The sequence below is a fragment of the Melopsittacus undulatus genome, chromosome 1, assembly GCF_012275295.1.
Source record: "Melopsittacus undulatus isolate bMelUnd1 chromosome 1, bMelUnd1.mat.Z, whole genome shotgun sequence".
In the NCBI taxonomy this organism is placed as follows: domain Eukaryota; kingdom Metazoa; phylum Chordata; class Aves; order Psittaciformes; family Psittaculidae; genus Melopsittacus; species Melopsittacus undulatus.
The window spans coordinates 141,209,163-141,231,949 of NC_047527.1; the positions used below are offsets into that span (position 1 = coordinate 141,209,163).

The following is a 22,787-nucleotide window of genomic DNA, read 5'->3' on the forward strand; positions in this document are numbered from 1 at the left end:
CGTTTTTTTTTTGTTTTGTTTTGCAGGATCTGTTTGCAAACGTTTGAAAGCTGAAAATAGATCAAGTGAACAATCGGTGCTTGAATAAAGAGATCCCTGGACGAAACGGAGCAAAATTAACACACTTGCTTTTGGATCGACACTCGGTCTAAGCCATAGCCACAGTGTTTTATGTACCGGAATACTGATCTAGGAATCGTTTGTATTATTTTAATACAATAAGATTGTGATAACCCCGCATCAAGAAATGAAGAATTCCTGCAAATTTCCGGTAAGCAAAACAGCACAGACAGCTAACCTCCGTGTGATTCTTTTTTATTGGAAAACACTAGATCAGCGCTGCCGGCAAGGTTTTACCCCGAGCCCTACCCCTCCCGGTGCAGCCGTGCCACTGATTCGTTTCGTTTCCCACCGGCACAGCCACCCGCCGCGCTCCCGCTCGACAATTCACCGGTGTTTGTGCGGAATTTTGCCATCAAAACTTCCAAGCGCGGCGGGCGGGGAGCGGCTCCTGTGCTGCAGCCGGCTCCCTGCGCGGCCCCGGGCAGCCTCACCGCTAACACCGAGCCGGGAAGAACCTGCTCCCGGCTCCAGGAGCACAACCAGCCGCCGAACCGAGCCGCCGCAGCAGCCGCCTCCCGCACAGCCCGTACGAGCTGGCGGTGCGCGCCCGGGCTCGCCGGTAGCACTGCTCCAGCACTCGGGGCCGCCCCGATCACGGACACCCGCCGCCGCTGCCGCCCCGCTGCTCCCCGGTCCGGGCATCCCGCGGCGCCGGCCGCGCTCCCCCGTAAGGCGGCCTCGCCCCGCCGCTCCTTTGTTTGCCGCTCTGCCGGGCACGGCTGCGGCGAGGAGAGGCGGCCGAGCTCCGCAGCTGAGCAGGGCGCCGGCAGAACCCGCACCTCTGCGGCGTGGCACCCACTTACCCCTGACACAGCCCCGGCCCGCTCCGGCAGGGCAGGAGGGAGGGAGCGGCCCGGGTCTCCCGTCCCGTCCGTGCCCCGGCCGGTGCCGCCGCGCCCCCCGCCCGCCGCCGCCCCTCGCCTCACCGCGCACCGCCCCCGCCGCGCGGCCACCGCCGCCGCTTTCGCGCCACGCGCCGCAGGGGCCGGCGCGGAAGCCAATGGGCGGCCGCGCCGCGGTGACGGGCGGCGCTGGTAGGCGCAGGGCGCAGCCAATGGGAGCCGGCGCCGCGCCACGGCCCGCGCCGCTTACTACGAGTTACTATGGCTGCCCGCGGCTGGGCGCGCGGGGCGGCTCCGCGCCCCCCGGCGCTGGCGGCGCCTCACGGCTGCGGCGCGGGGATGGGACGGGACGGGAGCGGTGGGGGGGGGGGTGCGGCCGCCGCGTGTCCAGCACCTTTGTCCCGTCCGGTCCCGTCGGCGAGCGGGGAGATTCCGCCCCGCCTTCAGCGGCGGCTCCGCACCCGCGGCGCCGGGAGGAGGAGGCAGGGCCGGAGGGGCGGAGGCCGTGGGCCCGGCAGCCGTTAGGCCCCGCGGCAGGAGCCCGCCGCCCCTGCGCCCCGCGGTGGCTGCCCGGACCTCGCTGCCCACCGGTCCTGAGCCGCAGACTCGGGCTGGAGCCCGCCCTGGTACAACAAAAAACACCCCTGAAAAAGCGTTTAACGGTGAATGTTGAGGCTGCCGCCGGCGGGACAAGGGGGCGCCGACCCGGCGGGAGCGGAGGGCTGGGGTGTGGGCTCGGGAGCAGGGAGGGAGCGCCCTGCCCACCCGTGCCCGTGGGACGGGGCCGGCGGAGGCTGCCGGTGTCTCGTCCCGGAGGTGGGACGAAGCACATGGTTGAGCTTTAATTCCAAATGGCAGACTGTCGTAAAAGCCCTCGCTAATTAAAGGTTGGCTTTGCTCCCTAGTGTAGAATATTTATGTAAGTATTTTAACTTCTCCTCTGGCTGTGTGGGCAACAAACGTAAACATCGGAAATACAGAGGATTTTTTTTATTATTTTTTTTAAATAATGCCTTTTCTTACAGAGACATGGCTCGAAAAAAGACATTCACGGTGAGAATGCTCTGCTGCGTGCTCACGCATTTGATCTCTGACTGCCAAAATGAATTGTATCTTAAATCATAGAGCTATATTCCCCATAACGTTAGCATTTGGGAGTGCCCAGCTGACCTGGACCGTGCCCGTCTGCACTGGAAAGTGGGGGTTTGTCAGGCAGCAGGAGCAAGTTTTTGTTGTTGATTTGCCTGTTTTGGCATTCCAGGTTTGGGTTTACTCCTGAAACCACTAACCAACCAACCCACGCTTCTTGACAAACAAAGCTATACATTATTGAGCCTTACGGAAAATATTTCACCTTATTAGCAAGATGTTTTCAGAGTATCAAAAAATAACAATAATAAAAAGGGATTGCTAATAAGGAAGGGTTATATTTCCAATCATCTGATTACAAAGCAGTTTATGATGTTATTGGGCAACTGATGCACATCGTTATCATGAACTCACAATCTTAGTTTCTTAAAAAAAATTAAAGATTAAAAAATCTCCCAGCAAAACAGATTATCAAACTAAAATATTAAATTAAATACATGCACCCTGCTTAAAGATTTTCAGAAAAAAATACCAGATAATGTTATAGCCCAACCATGGAGAAAAGAGTACTGAATCTATAATGCAGACTGCCTTATAGATTCGGTACAAATCATATTTCTAAAGACTGCAATTAATCTGCAAGAACGGTGACTAATTCCTTTTGCAAGTTTAACTCAGAATCCAGTCATTTGGGGGGGGGGGGGGCTTTTTTTAACTTGGACGGGCAATAGTTTATTTTAGCCAGACTGCACAAGACGGGGTTGTGAAATACAAATTCATTTAGGAAAAGTGCCACATCCAGCATCGAAAAGTCAGAAGCAGGTTAATGTTGTAGGTGGAAAAAAATTACAAATTTCTTTCTATCCCCAAGACAATTATTTGCTAATTTTCTACAAAATGGAAGTTGTGATTAAATTCTGATGAGCGGAACACAAACCACTCGGTTTCCTCTATCACAAGCTAACAATTAAAAGTTCATTAAAATGACACTGAGATTAAACATTGGGTTGAAATCACAAATATGAGAGGTTTTGTGGTGTTTTTTTCTCCCTGGTAAGCCAAGCGCTCGGCTGCACACCACAAAAGGGCCGTATTTCCAACTTATTCCAACATTCCCCCAGCCCCTGCTCATTCCACAATGGTCCGGGGCTCCAGCCCTCATGGTGAGACATGTCTCCTTGCATCATACCACCACAGGCGAAATCCTCAGCCACTTCCCCCAGCTCCCTGCCCCTGTACCCCCTTCCCAGCCCAGCTGCTGCGGCTGGCGGGCGGGAGGCAGACCCTTGCCCCTTCCCCGGCTTCTGAGGAGGTTTAAATTCCCCCTCTTTAATTCTATATTTGTCCCAAGTTAGGCACAAAACTATGAAGCTTTCGTCTTTACGACGGATTTCCAGGACATGTGGAAATCCATTCACTGCTCTCTAATAAAAGCATTTAACCATTTTCCATGGATATACCTATTAAAACGTACCGCAAGGAGCCTACCACGGAATAAATGAAACCTTCGGCTAAAGTGCGTTGAATTATTAAACAAAACCTGCTAGATCGCTATATTAAACACAGTGCTGGCTTTCATTTCCGTATCCTTTCTTCATCTTCAGGCAACGTTTTGTTTGCACTGGAAAGGCTCCACACCCCCAAACCCCTCCCCCACAAGCCCACCATTGTATCTGTACCAATGTGGAGAATTATGAATGGTTCCTTAGACTGGGCCGGGGGGTGGGGGAGTTGGGGAGGAGGGGGGTCGCCAAATCCCTTTGTGTGCCGTTACCAGCCGGGGGCAACGGTGCCTTCGCGTTTTCCCCCGCGCCGTCCACCATTTCCCAGATGGAGCGTGGTCCCCCCGCCCCTCCCCGGGCCGGGCCGCATCTCCCTCTCCCCAGGACTTTCCCCCCTCCTTCATCATCCCCTAACTCTCCATCACCCCTTTGTCTTTTGCATTTTTACCCCCCCCCCCCACTCCCCCTTTCTCCTCCTTTCCGTAGGGCTCAGATCAAGGGGCAATGCGGGCACGTTACCATGTGGGGCTCCTCCGGGGCTGACAGAGACCCCCCGCCCCGCGCAGTCCCCCAGCACGCAGCCGCGGCTGCCGTGCGCGGGAGCGAAGCCCCGCTCTCCCTCCCCCCACACCGCACCCCCTCTTCGCTTTCCTTCCCCCTCCTCTCCTTCCTCCCCCTCCCCCCCGCCGACCCCCGGTGCCGGGGAGCGGGATCGCCCAGGCACGACCCCGATGAACAATCCCCACCGCCTGGCACGGCGGGGAGGAGCGGAGCGGAGTGGGGCGGGGGGGGGGCGGAGGGGGGGCGGGCATTGCGGTGCCTTTTCCCCTCCCTCCGCGGGCTCACACCCGCTCACTCGGGGGGAGGTGCTCCCGCCTAGCCGTTTTTGGGCGGCGGGGGCGCGCGGAGCGGACTCCCCCGGCGGAAGGGCAGAGGCGGCGCAGACCGGAGCCCACCCAACTCCGGTTTCCCCTTCCCCCGCCCTCCGGCCCTCTCTAAACTTGTCCTGTCCTGTCCAGCCTCCCCCCACCCCTCCTCCCCGTCCTTCACCCCGGCCCTCCTCCTCCTCCTTCGTGAGTGAGTGTGTGCGCGCCCCATCCACTCGCTAATTGAAGAGCTGGGATTCCTCACGTGAGAAGTTGATTTGTAGTTTGAACACGTGGCTCATTCAAAAAAGACGGAATATTCAAGTAATTTTTTTCTCTCTCCCTCCTTCCCTCCCTCCCTCCCCCCTCCCCTTCTCTCTCCCCCCTTTTTTCACCCAGGGAAGGCGGCGCCTGCATGCACGTAGTGTGACATTTCCATAGTCCGCCTGCTGCTGCCAAAGGGGCTCGGGGGCAAGACAAAAAAAGTAGTTTTTTTTCTCCTTTCCTTTCCCCTCCCCTCCTCCTCCTCCTCTCCTCAGCCCGCCATCCGCGGCCGCGGCGCTGGGTGTTTCCCCCGCGCCCCCCATGCGCCCGGGTAGCACGGCAGGCACTTAGGGCTCCCGTTTGGCAAAGCTTTTTTTTTTTTTGTCCTTTTTTTTTTTTTTTTTTTTTTTTTTTTTTACCCCTTGAGAGAGAGAGGGAGGGACACAAGCTGCAGATCTGATTTTTTTTTCCCTCCCCTCCCCTGTCCTCTCTCTCTCTCTCTCTCTCCTTCCTCCATCGCATTTTGTTTTATTTTTCCCTTCCTCCCCACCTCCTCTCGCAAGACGAGGGTTGCAGCCCGCGGTGCGCGCCTCCCCGAGCCGCCAGGAAGATGAACAAGCTCTACATCGGCAACCTCGGCGAGAACGTCAGCCCCCTCGACCTGGAAAGTCTCTTTAAGGACTCCAAGATCCCCTTCTCGGGCCAGTTCCTGGTGAAGACGGGGTACGCTTTCGTGGACTGCCCCGATGAGAGCTGGGCCATGAAGGCCATCGAGGCACTTTCAGGTGAGCAGCCCCTTCAACTCCCCCCTCCTCTTTCCCGCAGCCCCGACGGCTCCAGCCTCCCGCGCTCCTCCGCGGCCGCGGAGACTGGGCCGCGCCGCCGGTCTTGGGGTGGAGGGTATGGGGGGAAAGGCTGGGGAACAGGGGTTCCCTCCCCCCTGCTCCCCAGCCCCCAGGTGAGGTGAGAGCTGTTGTTTCCCTATCGCGGCCAGGGCCGCCCGGCCTCGCCGAGGAGGCTTTGCGCGGCGGCGGCGGCCCCCCGGGAGGGGCCGGCCCGGCGTGGCAGGGGAGCGGGGCCGGGGAGGGGCGGGAGCCCGGACCCGCGGCTCGGCGGTTCCCATGTTTTTCCAGACCCCGCTGCCAGCCCTGCCCGGCCGGGGGCCCTCGCTGCGCTGAGGTGGGGGGATACGAGGGAGTGCAGTGACGGGAAGCAGGCTGCGCTCCGCGGGGCAGCGCTGCACACCCCGCCTTAGGCGCAGGCGGACCCCCCCCGCAGACCCTCGCAGGGGCCGCCTCCCCCGCAGCGGGCTGGGGTTCCCCGCTGCTCGGTGCAGGCCGCAGGGCCGGGGGCGAGCAGCCCAATTGCCCCAAACTTGGGACTGGGGGGAGCCCTGCCTGTTCTCCCCTTTGCTGCACTGCTATTTATTTCGGTTTCTCTTCGCTGCTCTCACGCACCCATCACCGCCTCCAGCAGCGCGCCGGCTCCTGGCCCCGACATCCTGTTTTTGTGTGCTTAAAAAAAGAATTGAAATCTATAGAAATATATTTCTTTCTCCGCGTGAAGCGGCTTTGCCGAGCTCTGCCGGCGAAGCTTCCCTGGAAAAGATGGGCTCGGGCTGCGCTCCGTGCCTCCTTTCGGCTCCCTTCCCGCTCGCTTCCGCGCAGAAATCCGCCCGAAGTTGGAGGCCCGGCGGCCGCGCGAGGGGCGGCGGAACCCCCGGTCTCCCTCCCCGGGACGGGGCGGCTCTCCCGAGCCACCCCTGGCTCCCGCACACGGCTTTTCGCGCGTCGCTCCGAGCTCGGGGCTGTGGCGGAGGAAGGGGCCCTGCTCAAGGGAGCCCCGGCTCGGTACCGGGCTCTGCCGCCTTCCCGGGGCTGTGCCGGGTCCCCGCTCCGCCGGTGCCTCCGTCGCCGATGAATGGGCTAACGTGTTGCGCTCCCGCTTCCTGCTTTGCACCCCTGCAAAGCCGCGCCGGGAGATGGGGACTCGTAGGACACACAGCCGCGCTTAGCTATTTTCGCCTTTCCGTTTATCTCTGCAGGTAAAGTGGAGCTCCATGGGAAACTCATAGAAGTTGAACATTCAGTCCCTAAAAGACAAAGGTAATTTATTTCTTTTTATACCCCTTCTCTTGGTTCCCCCTTGCCCTCCGTTACCCAGTGAGAAGCAATGTGAAAAATGCTTAGGTTTGTGTTTCTTTTCCCTGTAGATAAATGGAGCGCTTTCTTAAACCCACAGGCGTGCACTCTGTGCTGTCCTAGAGGTTTTTTAGAATCACCCCATGTATTTCTAATGTAGTCTCTTGGCTGAGCAGCAGTGGTAGTATTTAATTTATTACAGGGTGGGGTGGGGGGGGGTGGGGGAAAGAAGGGGCATTTTTGTGGGAGAAGCGAGTTATTATGGGCTGATGGCAAATGATGATTGTGAAGATTTTAAAATTTAAAGTTCCGTGAGGAGGGTTAAAATCTGGGTATTATGAGGAAATGAAATGTGGTGTTGTGAACTGTGTAACGGGCAAGCACATCAACTTTGCTCCAGCAGCAAAAAGCATCTTGTAAATATACTGATATACATATTTTTTTTGGCCCTGCCATGTTGGAGTCTGCAGCATTTTATAGGCACGTAGTAGAAGTCTCATCTGTATTTGAGAGAATTTTTTCACCACTGTTTTGAGCTGGTCTATAGGAGCAGCAGGAGAATGACTTCTTCCCAATAAGGGCAGGATTTATGCATCCTTAATTTCTAAACGTATGTTTAATTTTTGTAAGGCAGTAATTTTGTTGGGCCTCATATAAAGGAGCAATACTTGCAATAAAGCAGGGTAGTATTTTTATGCTGCCTATAGCAATTCAGCCTGCTGCTTTCACAAATATTTAGATTATAGAAAACCTGGCATGCACTAAAGGGTAAAACAAAATAGATCAAACTTTCCACGTGCTTGTTCCTGTACTCCATTATTCAATCTGGGAAGTATGTCTGTCTGTAACTTTGTTAGAAGGGGCTTCTACTATTTCAGGGCTATTTTTAAAAGTATGGTGTTTTTTAAAATAGTTGACTTGAAGAGGTGAATTGGCTGTCTTTATGGGCATTGTATCTTGGTATTTTGAGATTTAGAACTTTAATCACTATTTAGTGTTAAAAGGAAGCTCCTCTTGAGAAAGTGGAGGATTTTTGCTCTAGTTAAGTGTGGTGGGAAACTCCTTCCTGGATCAATATATACCATGTTAATCTATGTGATGCTATTTATTTGATACTTTTAATTGGAAATTAATGTGCTGTGTGTGCTCTTATTTAATATGCAAGGTATATTGCTCTGATTTACAGTACCCTATATTTCAGACCTTTTGTATATAAGAATTCTGTTGTAGGTGGGATATATTTTTAGATTTAAGAATAAAACTCCATGGGTCATATAAGAATTGGTAATTTCTCATTAGTCTCTGTAAAAAGTATGATAATAAATTTATTTATTTTAAGCTTACACAAGTAGTATTCTATTTATGATGTTGAAAACAAATTAATTTCATTCAGATAAAGGTAAATTTAAAATCACTGCTGACCCTCCCAACTTTTACATATATGTATATATATGTGTGTGTTCATTTAATGTGTTTAGAAGTATTTTCCTGTCCTGTCAGCTGAAATGGTGTACAAGTCCATTCTTCATACTGGGTAGCATATCTTCCTATTTGTCTGTGGATAACAGTTATCAGAAACATGCATCTGTCTGTAACTTGTTGAGAAGAATTCTGCACTGAACTTAAGCACTTTCCCAGGCAGGAGTTGCCTACATATAGGCACATTTTAAAAACCATAAATGTAATTGTATCAGCGTACCCCTATCGCTTCTCCCAAAGCCCTTATTTGTTAAAACACTGCTTCATTGTGCAGTATCATGTTGGAATGCATTAGATAGATTTCAGACTTATACTGCTGTTTAACAGAAAATTAAATTGCATTTCTCAGAACTGCACTTCCTTCCTCTTTGTTTCCGTTCCCCCTCTCCCAAAATCAAATATAGAAAACCACTTAAAATTCATTCAGTGGCCTCCATATGTAAAAGTGACACTCTCATTCCTTTCATAGATGGGCAACACTTTTCTGTTGTCCTGGTTTTTGGTTTTACTTTATTTTTTGGGGAGGGAGGGGTGGTGGTGTCAAGAGCTCGAAGGTTTTTTCCTCCTGTCTGTAACATTGCTCGCTGGGTGTGTATTGAGAGTTGTTTGGTAACAGTTTGCAAATGTTGAGTATTTTGGTGAAAGTGGTTATTAAGGTGTTTCTAAAGTAACTTATTTGAAGTCTTTGTATCTCTTTGCACCAGGGGAAGGTGTAGATGCAGGCGGGGAGGGGGGGTTTGCTCATGAGGCCCACCCAGAGTGCTTGCACACTGCAGGGCCAGGAAGCGCTTCCCATGGAGCCCTGTGCACTCAATGTGTGAGACACGGTCAGAGATGTGACGCCATTAGTAAAGCAAAAGTGGGTGCGTCAAGTCTGTCTTTCAGTATGTGCACACGAGTAATAATTTGGTCAACTTATTACTTCATAAGAGCAAAAGTTGTTGTGTAGCGTGCTGAAATTATTCAATACGTTGTATTGACCTCTACTGCTGCGAGGCTGCTCCGTGGAGAGTCCCAGCTCCCTTCCTTGCAACCTCCTTAAATAGGTTTTTATATATATATATATATATATATATAAACCCATATATTTATATATAGATATGTTATTTTTTGTTAGTGGAGTGTGTATGTTGTAGCTCACCAAGGTAGTCTGTGAGTATCATCCTCCAGAGGCTGCTGAGGTACATGGGAGGAAAGGGTAAGGGTTTGGTAATCCATTTCCTTGTCACAGAAAGGAAGGTCAAGAGGTGGTGTCAGCTAGGGTTGCCATAAAGTTGAGTTGAATCCAGAAGATGGTGGAGTGTGCCTAGCCTGTTACTCAGGCTGAAATACTTCGGCCCAGTAGTCACTGCATTCCAACCCTTGCTGGATCTCCAGATTTGAAGTGGGCACACCCAGGTTTGCAAAATTACCTTCCTACCTGCTGTGGAAGGAAGGAGAGAGCTGTGTGTGTGGCTTTCTGCCTTCCCTCCCCATTGGAAGCATTTAAAAACAGACAAGGGGATACGGGGCTGCGGTTGAAAGAAGGGGCCTGGTCAAGGTTTCCTTGATGGAAGGGTGGAGAATTATTTTGGGGGAGGTGCAAAGTATTTAATAAGCTCGGAGTAGATTCCTGACTTACTATAGAAATCTCAAGGGAATGCCAAAGGAATGCAGCGTTTCTGCATTCAGACCCCTCGGTGTGGAGGAAGGCTATTAGAATATTTAAAGGTTTAGGTCACTTTATGCAAAAGTTGGGGAAGGCATTGTGATAATTCTGCTGCTAGAGAAGGCAGGGCACTGTTAGTGACAATCTGCGCTGCTTAGATGGGTTTTCTTCTCGCAGAGCAGTAATGCAGGAGGAGGACAGCAGCAGCCCTTAGGGTATGTGCACCCTTGCCCATGGAACTTGTGGTGCAAGGCTTTGGGTACTACCTCGTTGCAGCCCAAGAGCAGCTGGTATCTCACAAGGCGATGTAGCTGCAATCTGATTATTCAAATGGCCCTGATGTCACTTGTGTGTGATGAGGGGGGAGGGCAGGCGCTAACTCTAACTCTGGGCACCTGGGAGTGTGCCTGGTGTAGCTTGGCCCTATCTCCCTTCTCCCCGTGGGCTTCCCACCTGGACCTCATCCACTATGTCTGCTCCATGGCCTTCAGGTGCCCAAAATACTCATGACACATCAATTGTAGTAATGATGAGGTGGTTTTCCAATTAGAAGGTTAATTTTTTGTTTCCCCCTACCTCGAGGGCTCTTTATTGAGAGAATAAGTATGCTATGTTTCCTCTGGGGGATTTCTGGGAGAAGAGCAGAAAAGGGTAGCGAAGGTGCACCTTGTCAGTAATGGTGTCTCTGTATCAGCTGTGCTATGGGGAGTGCAATGATCTAACAGCTGAGCTTCACCTTTAATGCCGAAGTATCTCAAGGCTAATTTTAGCAAAACAACCCCAAAACCCCTCACACAACCACCTCTGTTCCCTGGCTGTTGGGATAGGCATTGGATTGTGTTGCTAATTTTCAGTATAATGAGGGTTCGTACCTTGTGCGCACAAGGCGGTGGGAAATGTCTTTGTGAGGCTGAAGTATGTATTGTGGCGACAATGCCCACAGTTATTAAAAAAAGTAATTTAGTAGCATTGATTTTTAGTTTTACTTCTGTAAATATCAAGCAGGGAGAAACATGCTGAATGTAAGAAGATAGGATAGAAAATGTGTCATTTACAGGCCATACTTGTGCTCTTTGCTGCAGAAAGAGGTGGAGGACCATGCCTGGGCCCAAACTAGAGTTTTTGAGAGTGAAGAGCCACACTTTCTGCATAGTGATTTTGGGTACTTATTTTCTGTTTCCACATTTATTTTTGCAGATGTGAACAGAAAATTAATGTGTATATATATATATATTTATTTAAACCTTTGAAAGCTTACAATAAGAGTAGAAACAAATGTGGATAGTTGCAATTCCTACATAGACAAGTCAGTATGGCAACAACAGATAATTCTTCGCTAACTGTGTTAAATGTTATGTTGTTGGATGTTTAATCTTTAAGACTCCTCACACTGATCATTAATAATAGTAATTGAAAAAATCCCTTCTTGCAGTATTTAAAGGTAAGCTGGAGTGTATGAGAGAGCTCTCTAAATGCATGTCCTGAAAGGTTGGTACTGCTCTCCCTTTGCTACTGCCCCATTAGGTAGCAATATAGAAGGTACCCTGAGAACATACTTGCAGCAGATCTTAAATTGTGCATGGATATGGTAAATTCTGAAGAGGTGGAATATAAAAATAAATGTTTGGAAGTGTCATTTGAGGGTAGCAAAAAATAATCGGGAAACGTTTACATTTTCTAATTTCTCCCTTGCTTTCACCCCCCCTCATGGGGTAATAACATGCTCAACATTTTGAGACCTTGAAGGTGATATTTTTGTGAAATGGGGCTGTGTTCACTTCAGTTGCTGTTTTAAGTGCAGAGCATAGGACTTTGCAGTGCTGGAGTACTTTTAAGACTTCTGGTTAGCAACTGCATGGACTTCACATGCTTAGTTTTGACCCCAAAATATCTTAAATGGCCTGGGATTTAGCTACCTAGCAGAAAATGTGAAGCTTCCCATAATGGTCAAGAGATGCACCCAGGCAGAATTAAAGTACACCTAACACTTAACCACAGACACAGGGTTATCCTTTCAGGGAACCTCACAAAAAAGATTCTTTGCTCCTTAAACCTGCTCTTCTCCTTGATGTCATTTTAGTTTTTAGGATTTTATCACCTTCGGATTTTGGTAATAAATACATAGTGCCATGGAGCACAATCGAAGACACTTTTGTGGTGATTTTGTCCTCGCATGGACATGCAGGGAGACAGGCACAAGGCAATATTGTTGTGGGATTTCTTTTCTTTTTCCTTATAATTTCAGAGTCAAATTTATGTGGCATCAGTAAATAGATGGAGATGGATACAAAAATTAAATGTGAAAAGGTCCATGTATAACTTCTTATGTTTTATAGAGGGAGAGGGGAAGGTGCAAAAGTTTGAATAGGATTTATGCATTTACCAATATTGAGGTGTTTTATGTAGTTACAGAGCGCTTCAGTATGCTTCAGTATGGTTCTCTTTTTAATGTGTGTTCTCTCATTTTGTTTTCATATGCAAAATGTTTATCTGCACGTCAGTCCAATTTATCTCAAATGATGCAGAGTATAGAATTATATGTTGACTTATATGCTAATTACTGTTGAAAGCTAAGAAAACTGTAAGTTTTCCTTATTTCATCTCGAAATGTGACATTGTCACTAGAAATACTTGTGCATTATTTTATGGTTTTAGTCTGAGGTTTCTATTTTTTTTTTACCCTGAGCATGTCAAGTGTCTGTCTTTCCATCCTGCCTCTTTGCTGTCTTATGAGTATTGCATTTACAGTCCAAATAAAGAAAATGCTACTTCTGAATGTGTCATCTAAAAATCAACCTGTATGCCCAGGTGTGGGTTTTGCTGGGGAGATCAGTAAGCCCACTGCTTACTGGTGTTACTCAACCTCTCTGGCCACATTTATCTGTGTGGGTGCTTCAGTGGCAGTTGCTCCTTCTCATCACCTCAAATAAGTAATTTGGTTTTGAAAGTTTCTGTATAGGAGCAGGAGGTCCTGTGCTTTTGGCAATTTTTAGGTAATTAAGGAAAAATTCTCTCCTAGTTTTGCTTTTTTCCAGATCTGTAGTATTGTTTTGTGAGTGTATATTGAAGGATGCATACATTTAACCAGGAAGAAAACCTTTATGTTTGTAGTAGGATACTGAGCAAATAGTGTATTACGAGAATCAATATTATGGTAAATGTTAAATCTACGTGTAATGGCAATAAGAGTGAGGCTGAAAAAGGTAGTGTTTTTCATTTTTTTTCTTTTTTTTTTCTGTAAGTCCATTGAAATTTTGAATCGGAAAATTATGCTAAATTAATGATACTAAATTATATTAAATGAATGTTATTTTGCTTAAGTGTATTATCACAGCAGCTGGCACAAGAGAAACCTATAGTATAAAAGCTATCTTCTGTGCAACGTAACCTTAATAGTAACGTGCCTCTCCTATTGCCTGCCTTTTCATGTTGCAATGGAATTAACATCAACTAAACCCATCCTTTTGCAAATCTGGATGAAAAACTGCCTTTGCAAGGTAAAATGAGGCATTTGGTGTTTCTAGTAAAGTTAAAATTTGGATAGGAGTGGACACAACAATGTGCCAAAGAGGGATTTGACTCATCTTGGTTATGAGTTTAAGTAATGAAGCAAAACTGTTTTGAAATGAAAAGTCTTCACCTGGAAAGGGCATTACTCGACTTTAATTTTTGGGGTATCTTGATAATTTTGTGGCTGTAGTCTATTGAGAAATAATGGTGAGAGTGTAGTGAAGAGAATGTGTATATGAGCCGGTGGTGTATGTGTATATATATATATATACACACACATTTAAAAATATTATATTACCATAAAAATATTTTGTAGTTTAAGAAAAGACCAGCTAAAAATATCTGGGGAATTTATAAAAATAGAAAAGTTGGTGTTTTTTTTGCTGGTACTAATACACTTGAACACAACCGGGGCTGAATGTTCACTTCTGAAAGATTAACTTTCATGCTCAGCTGAACTTTAGGAACGCCATTTTAAAATATGTAGTCTACACCACGTGTCCAGTGCAATTTTCCCCTTTGAAAATAGCAGTGTTTTATCGATTTTTGGTAAATAATTTAATTTTCTAATGCTAAATGTACAGGTCCTCTAGGGTTTTCCTCAAAAATGGGTCTTGCTTGAACTTAATGGAGCCTTAAATATTGTAGTGCAGAAATCAAAATTCCTGATAGAGGAAAATCCAGTCTGTGAACAAAAATTTCTGTTGGAGAGGGGGAGAAAAAAATAATCTTAAGTTATTAGTTTGGTTCACAAACACTTATTTCCCTGAAACCTGATGTTAAATAGTGGTTAGGGATGAAGTAAAAACCTTATTGTGTTTGGATTTAGTATTACCTGTTAAATATCTAGTATGTGTAGGTCAAGATGAGGTTCTAATTTCCTGGGAATAAGCAGGGCAGGAGGGCTAGCCATGAAAAGGAGGGGGTTAAAAACAAACCCAGCCTCGAGTGAGTTGTACTATGCAGTCACTTCACACAGCTTTCATCCTGGGGCCCGACCCTGGGAGCTCTCGGCCCCTTTTCCCTTGCCCTCGGAAGAAGTCCTCGATGTGCTGAGGGGAGGCTCTTGGGAAACGGAGTTTGCAGAACTGCTCTAGCTTAGACAGAGAAAATGCATGTATTGATGGACAAAGGCAAAGGATAAAAGGGACTTTGCTTAAAAAAAACCCAATATTTTTAAAACAGTTGAAGAACAGATCTGTAGGAAATCTGTTTTCAGTGATAGGGTGCATTATTTGATTTATACATGTAGGGGAGGTTCTTTATGTGATGATAGATTCCTGGTTATCATGGAAGAAGAATTCATTTTTTTTTTCTTCTCACGTCTTAGAGTACAAATTTCAAAACAACATCACTTTAGTACTTGAAAAACATAATGAGGTGTAACCTGTAGGATGTTCGAGGAATTTAGGTAGCAGCTTAATCCAAGATAATAGGCTATGCCTATAATGTAAAGCATGTCTTATTTTTCTTCTAATATGAATTAGAATTCTGATAAACACGCTTTATATGCTTTTCCAGTGAAAATTTTGTGGCAACCTTAAGCAGCTAATGGTTGGGAAAAATTATGAAGTGTATTACTTTGTGTCTTGGAATATTCTGAAGTAATATTTTAAATGAGCTTGGTAATTGTATACCAATGTGCACAGGTTAGCCTTGCCAGCGAGGCACTGGTTTATTACAGATGTGTACTGCTGTCCTCTAAAGATCAGAGAGATCTTTCCTACCCAGGGAACTGGATCCCTAAATGAACCACATCTTTCTTTATGGAAAACTGGCGTGTAGAGGGAACTTTTCACCAGGCTCAAGTGAGAGGGATTTGGTACTGAGTGTCTTTCAGTGGTATTGGTCACAGTGGGAGCTGGTGTTGATTGGCAACAATAGTTTTTATACCAGGAGCTTTGTGTTAGTAGAAGTTTGGTTATTTAAGTAAGCTCTAGGTGGTGGTGGGCGGCAGTGTAACAGAGCTAAAATCTGCCTTTGCCAACTGGGAGATACTCCTTTTGACTGTAACCGAAGTGCTGGAATATCTCAATACTTGTTACCTGATTGTATGAACTCTGCATCTCCACTGACATTTTTAGTGTAGGATCTTTTTAAGAAATGTGAGGCTTCCAAGGATGATGGGTGTTTAAAACTGTCTACAAATTCAGGCTTCCGTTCAATTTCAAGTAAGTACTAAGACATGGTAAGCGTGTAGTTTAACATGTGGTCTTGTAGATTTAGTAACACTTAATGAAAGAATTGGAGGATCCTGGGTATAGCGCAGGTATTTAAGCTGTTTCTAGTAACCTGTGCAAAATACAGGAGAAATGGACAGTTCCTAAATTCAAAGCAGAGATTTTTTTTAAATGCCCTGTAGTCATCATTAGGTTTCTCTTCAGAGTTTAATGCTGGTGCTCAGTAGCAGTGGTGCAAGATCTTACACTGCTAATACTGTTTCTTTCAAAGAGGTACCAGAATGCTCATTCTATTAAACTATTTTTCTTAAGAAACCCTACCCCCAGTAACCCCAACACCCCACACTAAATTTTCATCATCAGAATGTAGGTCACCATTTCTGAAATACAGAGTTTGTTTCTTAGTGATGGTCTGAGTTCTAGTAGCAAATGGTGAAGTCCCATTCTATTTGTTACCTTGCTTTGGATTGCTGCTTGTTTTGTTTGCCTTAACAATGTGTTTGGATAGAACGAGTTCTACACCTCTCTAGAAGTTTTCATTTTCTGTTATGCAGTTGGGAGGGAATTCTTCATAATAATGTGATTTCTACTCCTCCTATCCTGGCTGCTTTCTTAAGAAGTGATTGGTGACATGTAAATGTACCTGAAATTCTGCATTTGACATAAAACTGAACTTTTGCTGAAGTTTGTGGAGTACACACCTTTGTACAACTGGGCTTGGTGACAGTTGTTCAATTAAACTCAAATCATGAGCAAAACCCATATTTTCAGGTACGTAGCATATGCTTATCCCATATAAAGTTGAAGTTGCTCATCACTCCTTGGAAGTAATCTTGGGAAAAGATTTAGAAGATTTATCATTATAATTTATAGAACCAAACAAGCTTTTAGATGGAGCTAATGATTGCTTTAGCTTTGTGTTTCACTAGCAATTTTGTGATTTTACTGAAGCATTTACTCTCTGTGATTGGCTTTTGCCTGCCTCTGTGGCAAATAATAAGCTTATGTACATTGCTTTTCTTCCTGGCCCTTTCGTTCACATCACCTGATCCACACAGTTCACTTATTGTGACTGTTGCTGGTTTTGCATATGTTTAAGTTCAGCATCTTAACATGAAAATGCTACTTCTGAATGCATGAACGACAGTACAGATCCAGCATTGCACGTGTGGTTACGTCAGTCTCCCACTGTATAGCAGTGCTGTGTTGTGTGCTGCAGCCCTTCAAAATGGCTTTTCAAATGCAAGTTCAGGCTGTCTTAACTTTTTAGCTATAGAGTGCTGGTGGAAATCATACATAGGTCTGTATTACGGAAAACCACTCTTTGACATAGTTCTGACTTGTGTCACTGGATGTATCATTCTGGGTGGTACCCTTTAAGGGGGGAAAAAAGGGGGGGTGGGAATAAAGAAAGGAAAAAAAGGCAAGGCATGGAAAAGTCTGACCAAAGCTTAGTCATGTTTCATCAGGATGAAGTCCTGCAAGTTCCTGAGGGTGAAATGGTGTTTGAGAAGTGGCAGTCTTCTGGAGATGGCTGTGGTGCATGTCTGACCTGATGGTTCTTGGGCTCAACAAGGAGAACTTTGTGTGGTTTTGAGGGGCTGAGCAGGTGCCTTGACCTGTTTCTATTCCCTCTAACATCCAGCTTTGTGAACTTTCCTTGCACTCTGTGGATAATGTGCCTGTGGTTATGAACTATTAAAGCATGTCTTTGAGGTTTGGGGGAGGAGAGAGAAGGAGCTATTGCTTTGTCATGAGGCTTTTGGTAGCTCCAGTTCTGGTTGTTACTGGTAGTTGTCTCTTACTGTGTAGTACAATACTAGGCACGAAGCTAGTGCCAACAAGGTTTGAAATGAGACGAATTTTTGGGGAGTGATGGTGGGGGAGACGAATGAAGATGACATGCAAACAGTAGTGTTGGCAAAAAACAATCACTAACCCCTAAAGGATGATTTCTTTCTGCTGTTGAATATTTATCTTGTAACATCATAGTCTTCCTTATGCTGTTTTATTTTATTTTTTTTGTAATTTTGTCTTTTTAGCTTTTTCCCACTCTTTATTCCTTTAAAATGTTATTAAATCCTCAATTGTTGGGCATATCTGTATGCAGCTGAATGTCAAAGCTTTGAAAGGCATATTAAAAATATGCGAAGCTATGGTCTTGAGGACAACCAGCTTGATCTACCAGTAGGGGCAAGTACCACCTAATTTAGGTATCTCTGTTAATAAATCAGTATTGTGTGACTGTAAAGATGAGAAAGTAATTACTGCCTTGGTGTTATAATAAGCTTGCAGATCTGTATACACACTAAATATGAAGTAATTAACTGCTAAATAATTTATTAAACTTGGTCAAAATTATCATCATTGTTCACATGAACTTTGTTCCTAATTTTGACTTAAATATTTAGCAAATTCTTTGCCTTTGGAAACTACAAGTTAACAAATGAAAATAACCTTGACATTAATGATTAACTTGTAAGTTACACTTATGAATTAACTGGTTTTCTGTTAGTTTAAAACTGATCTTAATTTACAGCTTTGCTCAGTTTAATGTTAAGTGACTTAAAATAGTGTAAATGCTATCCTGTGTAAAGAGTGTGGTTTCTCAGTGCAGAAATGTAAACTATTTTATTGTTCTCTGATCTTAACAGTATTTAAATCTATAGTGACAGTGAAAAAGTCAATGTTTGCTGTGATCATCTTTAAAACATGCACTATCTTCTATGTTTTCTGTGGAAAAGGAAATGAAAAATGATGGAGTTATTTAAGAGGTGATAGTGGCTATCCTATAATTGCTTTATATGTTATTTCTTAAAGTCATGGCAGTGCTTTTACAGGATTATGAAAGCGGGGGAAATGATTAAATATTAACTGTAAAGGTTTATTAAAGAAAATATTCTTATACCCCTTATACAAGGGATTTTAAACATAACTTGCCTTAGAAAAAAACTGTAAAATTGAAATGTTGCATAATTTAAAACTTGTGAACAACTGAATTTTAGTTGACTTTTCCAGTTGAGCAGAATGAAACAATGCTCTAAGGCTTTCACTAAGATCTGGTCTGAAAGCTCAGGAACTGCTTTAATATATATTGTATTAAGTAAGCCAGGGTGCACTAATCAAAGCTGCTATGGTGAAGCACAGAAGTTTTAGTAATTGATAAAAATTAAGTTTAATGGAAGATAAAACTGACAATATTTCTATTAAGTAAATATAAAAAATTGCATAAGACTCTTTATGCCCAAGCTGTGATGCTCTAACTATGCTGACACAAAATGTTTACTATGAATGTGGATTTACTAGTGTAGATGTACTTACCCGGAGCAAAATTATTGCTCTATAAAGAAGGAGAAAATAAGCTTTGTAGATAACAGAAAGCTTTGCATGGTTGTTATTACTTTATAAACTACTTAAAAGATGCTAAACATTTTCCAGTAACTTGTCATTAGATCAAAACTTAATGTAGAAAATATTGTGTGTGTGTGGAAAGTGTATAATTATTTAGCTCTATATCCCGACTGAAAGATGATGCCTTCTACACTTTGAGGGGATAAAATTATTTGAGGGGGGAGTAAGGAGTTTTTCTAAGTAACTTGGAACTTTTTGCTGTAAGTACAGCTATGAAATAATTTTATTTGGTGCTGTTCTGTCCACACAATTTCTGTGTAGGTGAATAGGATTTAATTTTTTAGGGAGAACTCTTCAGAGGAAAATTGCTTAAAAGAAATGGCAATGATTTGTTTCTCTTTGCAAGTAGTTTAAGTATAGAAAAAGAAATGGCCTTTTAAATTCTGTATTTGATGACATTCAGCATAGAAAGCCAAACAGAACAGTGGTCACTTTCTACGACTTTTGGGTTTTGACAGGGCAAGAGAAAGGAAGGAAAATTATTTGGTGGTAATAGTGCAAACCCCACAGGTTTTAGGACTCCTGGTAGAGGTGTTATGTCTCCTCTGCTTTAAGTCACCTAATCTGTTTAAGACCATGTGGAATTACCCTTAGTGAGGGCCAGCACTTACGTGCTACTTCTTCTTCTTGGTATTCAATTAGTTCAACAAAGTGTGCTAGTAAAATAATTACTAGAGCATCAAAGTGAGAATTGGTATCTGTGCTGTGTCTTAGCTATCGTGTGCATCAATTTAGACTTGAAAAAATTCCTTATGTTTTTTCTTTAATCTTGTGTCAATAAGGCTTATTGTACTAAATCCTTTGAGATGCATGAACTTCTTTTAAAGCAAGAAAAGGAGGAAATATATGGTAAATTTGACATTTCTTCTGTTGTGAAACTGGTGTTTTACTCTATTCCAGTTTGTGTGGTCTTAGAAGATTTAAAAGAAGGTATTTATCTTGCCAGTATTTTTTAAACTCTTGGTTTGTTTTGAGCTTGAAGGGTGGGAAGTAGTAATGAGGAAATAGATTCTTTTAAAAAATTATTATTTAAAAACCCCTTATCCATGTGAGCAGGTTACCTGCAGGTCTTCATTAGGCTTTGTCAGAACATCAGATGATGAGCACAGTGTATCTCTTCAATGCCTAATTATCATGTCAGTCTAAAGCTGTCCTCTTGCAAAGCTAAGTAATACATGTATTTGTGGAAAAAAAAAGTAATATAAATAGAAGTTTTGGCCAGGTTGAATGCAGAGTAAAAGATGTGCATGCATGTGCATGTACACAGACACACACATGCACTGCATTCTCTAAGAGTGGTTTTAAACACTGGAAAAGCATGAAATATGTGGCTGTATTTTTGGAAGTGTTGATTTACTTTGTGCTCATTAATTGTGCTTTTAGTTTATTTTGTTCTTTTAAGCCCTAAGATTTTATTCATACATACCATTATATAGACAGTTGCTGAAGTGGTTTGCCCCTGTTAATATCCTTCTATATCATAAAAGAGATTTGAAAATGCTAGCAAGCCTGCCTGTTTGCTGAAGTTTACATATGTACTTAAAATAAGACTAAGCAGGATTTCCCACTAGTTCTAGTTATAGCACATAAGCTTTTTGAAGTTAGATGGTGCTTTCAGCATCATGAGCGTTTCAGTGTGTTTCCACTTCCCAAACCCCTCAGGAATCCTCTCTTACTGAGATTGTTTTAGGAACTGGACACTAATTTGTGCCATTCTTTGGTAAAGCTGACTCGAAAAGGCACCAAAGAGGTTTTTCTTTTAAAAGTCTGTGTGTGTGGTGAAACAGCAAGGCAGCTGAGAAGTATGCACGGGGATGAGTCCCTGAACTACCCTAATGCTGAGCTCAGTTTAAGCTCTAAAGTAGCTTGTTCTCAACCTCAAAGGTTTAAATTGTGTACTTAATAGCAAAAAAAAGTAGTAAATAGAGGTTCCCTGCTCTCTAAGCCTCTGTAACAGAGGTATCCCAATTATGTTGTTTAAGTGTATAGGTGGAGGAACTCCAGTTATTTTACTTCAAGCCTTATTTTGCTTTCCCTCTACCCCCCAAATCAGAACTGAATTTGACTGGAGCACTCAGTGAAGTTGAACTGAGTATGTTCAACTTTAGTTTCACTTAAACCTGACCTGAAAGTAACCAATATGGGTCAGACTCCCTGTTGATATCTGTGGCATAAGGAGTCTGAAAAGCATTTCTGGTGTTCTCTGCAAAGAAGGCTCATGGTTGAAAGAGCTGGTCTCAACAGCATGGTGGCCACTGAATTAGTCTATGAATGCTGCTACTTTTGTGTAGATATTTCAATCTGAGATTTAGATGCTTCAGTTTGAGAAGAGTAAATCACTGAGCTATTGTTAAGGCAAGATCTGATCTGGTGCTGTACCTCCCCTATAAAAACAGCTGCCAGAACTTCTACATTGTATATGATAGCTGTGGCACGTATTTCCATCAGGTTTCTAACTGATGTGCACTCTCATGTGGTGTAATGGTAGTAGGGAAGACATGTGAAATAAAAGCATTTGTGAGGGTTTAGGCAGCAGCTGCTTTGTGGAAGAAAGTATCTTGTTGAAATCCTTTTTATTTCCGTATGTTGAGCTCCTCAGCTCCTCACATGGCCATGTATTGTAGGGACATAGTGTGTGGGTTTTGGTTTAGAGCTACTTCTGATAATTGACGTAAGGCTTCACAGTCCATAGTGGAAATACTGATTGCTTCAACTAACTGGCAGCCCTTGTGGTCACTAGGAAAGCCAGTGACAGGGAGAGAAGAAGCCTTTGGCTATTTTGGTGGCTGAAGGAAAGGAAGGGTGGGGAGGAGACAGATGAAAGATAAGCATTGTGTCCCATCCTTAGGGGACTACTGCTTCATACTGGTTAGGTTTTTAAGTAGACATTTTTGCCTGCATGTTTATAAGCACTTTTGCATTTAAAGATGTTATTTTCTGTTTTTCATTTTCCTCCTGAGTGTTTTCACTGTTTTATCCACATACCAGTTAATTGCCAGCTAGTGCTGGGTTAAGAGAATAAACAGCAAGTGACCACCACAGCTCTAAAATGCTTGGTCAATAAAATCAGCTCAGTAGTATAATTAAGGGGTACAGACCCGTACTCTGAGGAGAAGGGAAAGAAACTGGCATTTGGAGGGGAAGAAAACCCAGCAAAACTCCAACTCTGCAACAAATGGGGTAAAAAAACCCAACACAAACTCCTAAAACACCCCCCCCCCAAAAAAAAAAACAAACAAACCAAACCCAACAACCAACAAATACCCCTCCCCAACCAAAACCAGGATGACCTGCTCTCTTCCTTCTCCCCCCAGTAAGTAATTTCAGTTTCTCCAATGAGTTTCATATGGAGGAAGAGGAAAGGTCTGAAATGTCAGAAGCCGCAAAGGTAGATGAAAGCCCATTTTCCTAAAGGATACTGGAACTTCCCATCAAATTTAAAGCAGTGTTTGATTCTTTAATTAAAAAGATTTAAAAATCTTAACAGCCTTTTCTTATTAATAACACCTGGAAAATGAAAGGGTTTTTTTTTAAAGATGAGAAATTCAACATTAATATGGTAATGGCAGAATCTTTAGAATTTTCTTTCTTTTTAACATGTATTTATGGACCACTCCAGGGAATTTGCAAATAATGAATATAAGCTTTTAGTCTAATTAGTGATGTGAAGAATTGTCAGACTGAAATCCTGAAGCAAATGGTTATAGGTGAAAGCCAAACTTATATTGGTTG

The 22,787-nt window shown here is 44.4% G+C and overlaps 1 protein-coding gene across 2 annotated transcripts in view; it reads left to right on the plus strand.

The window, feature by feature from the left end:
- Positions 1–4,529: 4,529 nt before the first annotated feature.
- The window catches only part of IGF2BP3 (insulin like growth factor 2 mRNA binding protein 3), a 115,047-nt gene continuing 96,789 nt past the window's right edge, over positions 4,530–22,787 (plus strand). Inside the window, exons 1-3 of one of the 2 annotated variants that reach the window (XM_034063376.1) lie at positions 4,530–4,746; positions 5,250–5,471; positions 6,731–6,791. In XM_034063376.1, coding sequence (XP_033919267.1) covers positions 5,297–5,471; positions 6,731–6,791 — 236 coding nt within the window. In that variant the 5' untranslated portion in view covers positions 4,530–4,746; positions 5,250–5,296. Of the gene's footprint in view, positions 4,747–5,212; positions 5,472–6,730; positions 6,792–22,787 lie in introns of those variants that run through there. The other variant, XM_034063380.1, reaches the window with a different exon arrangement.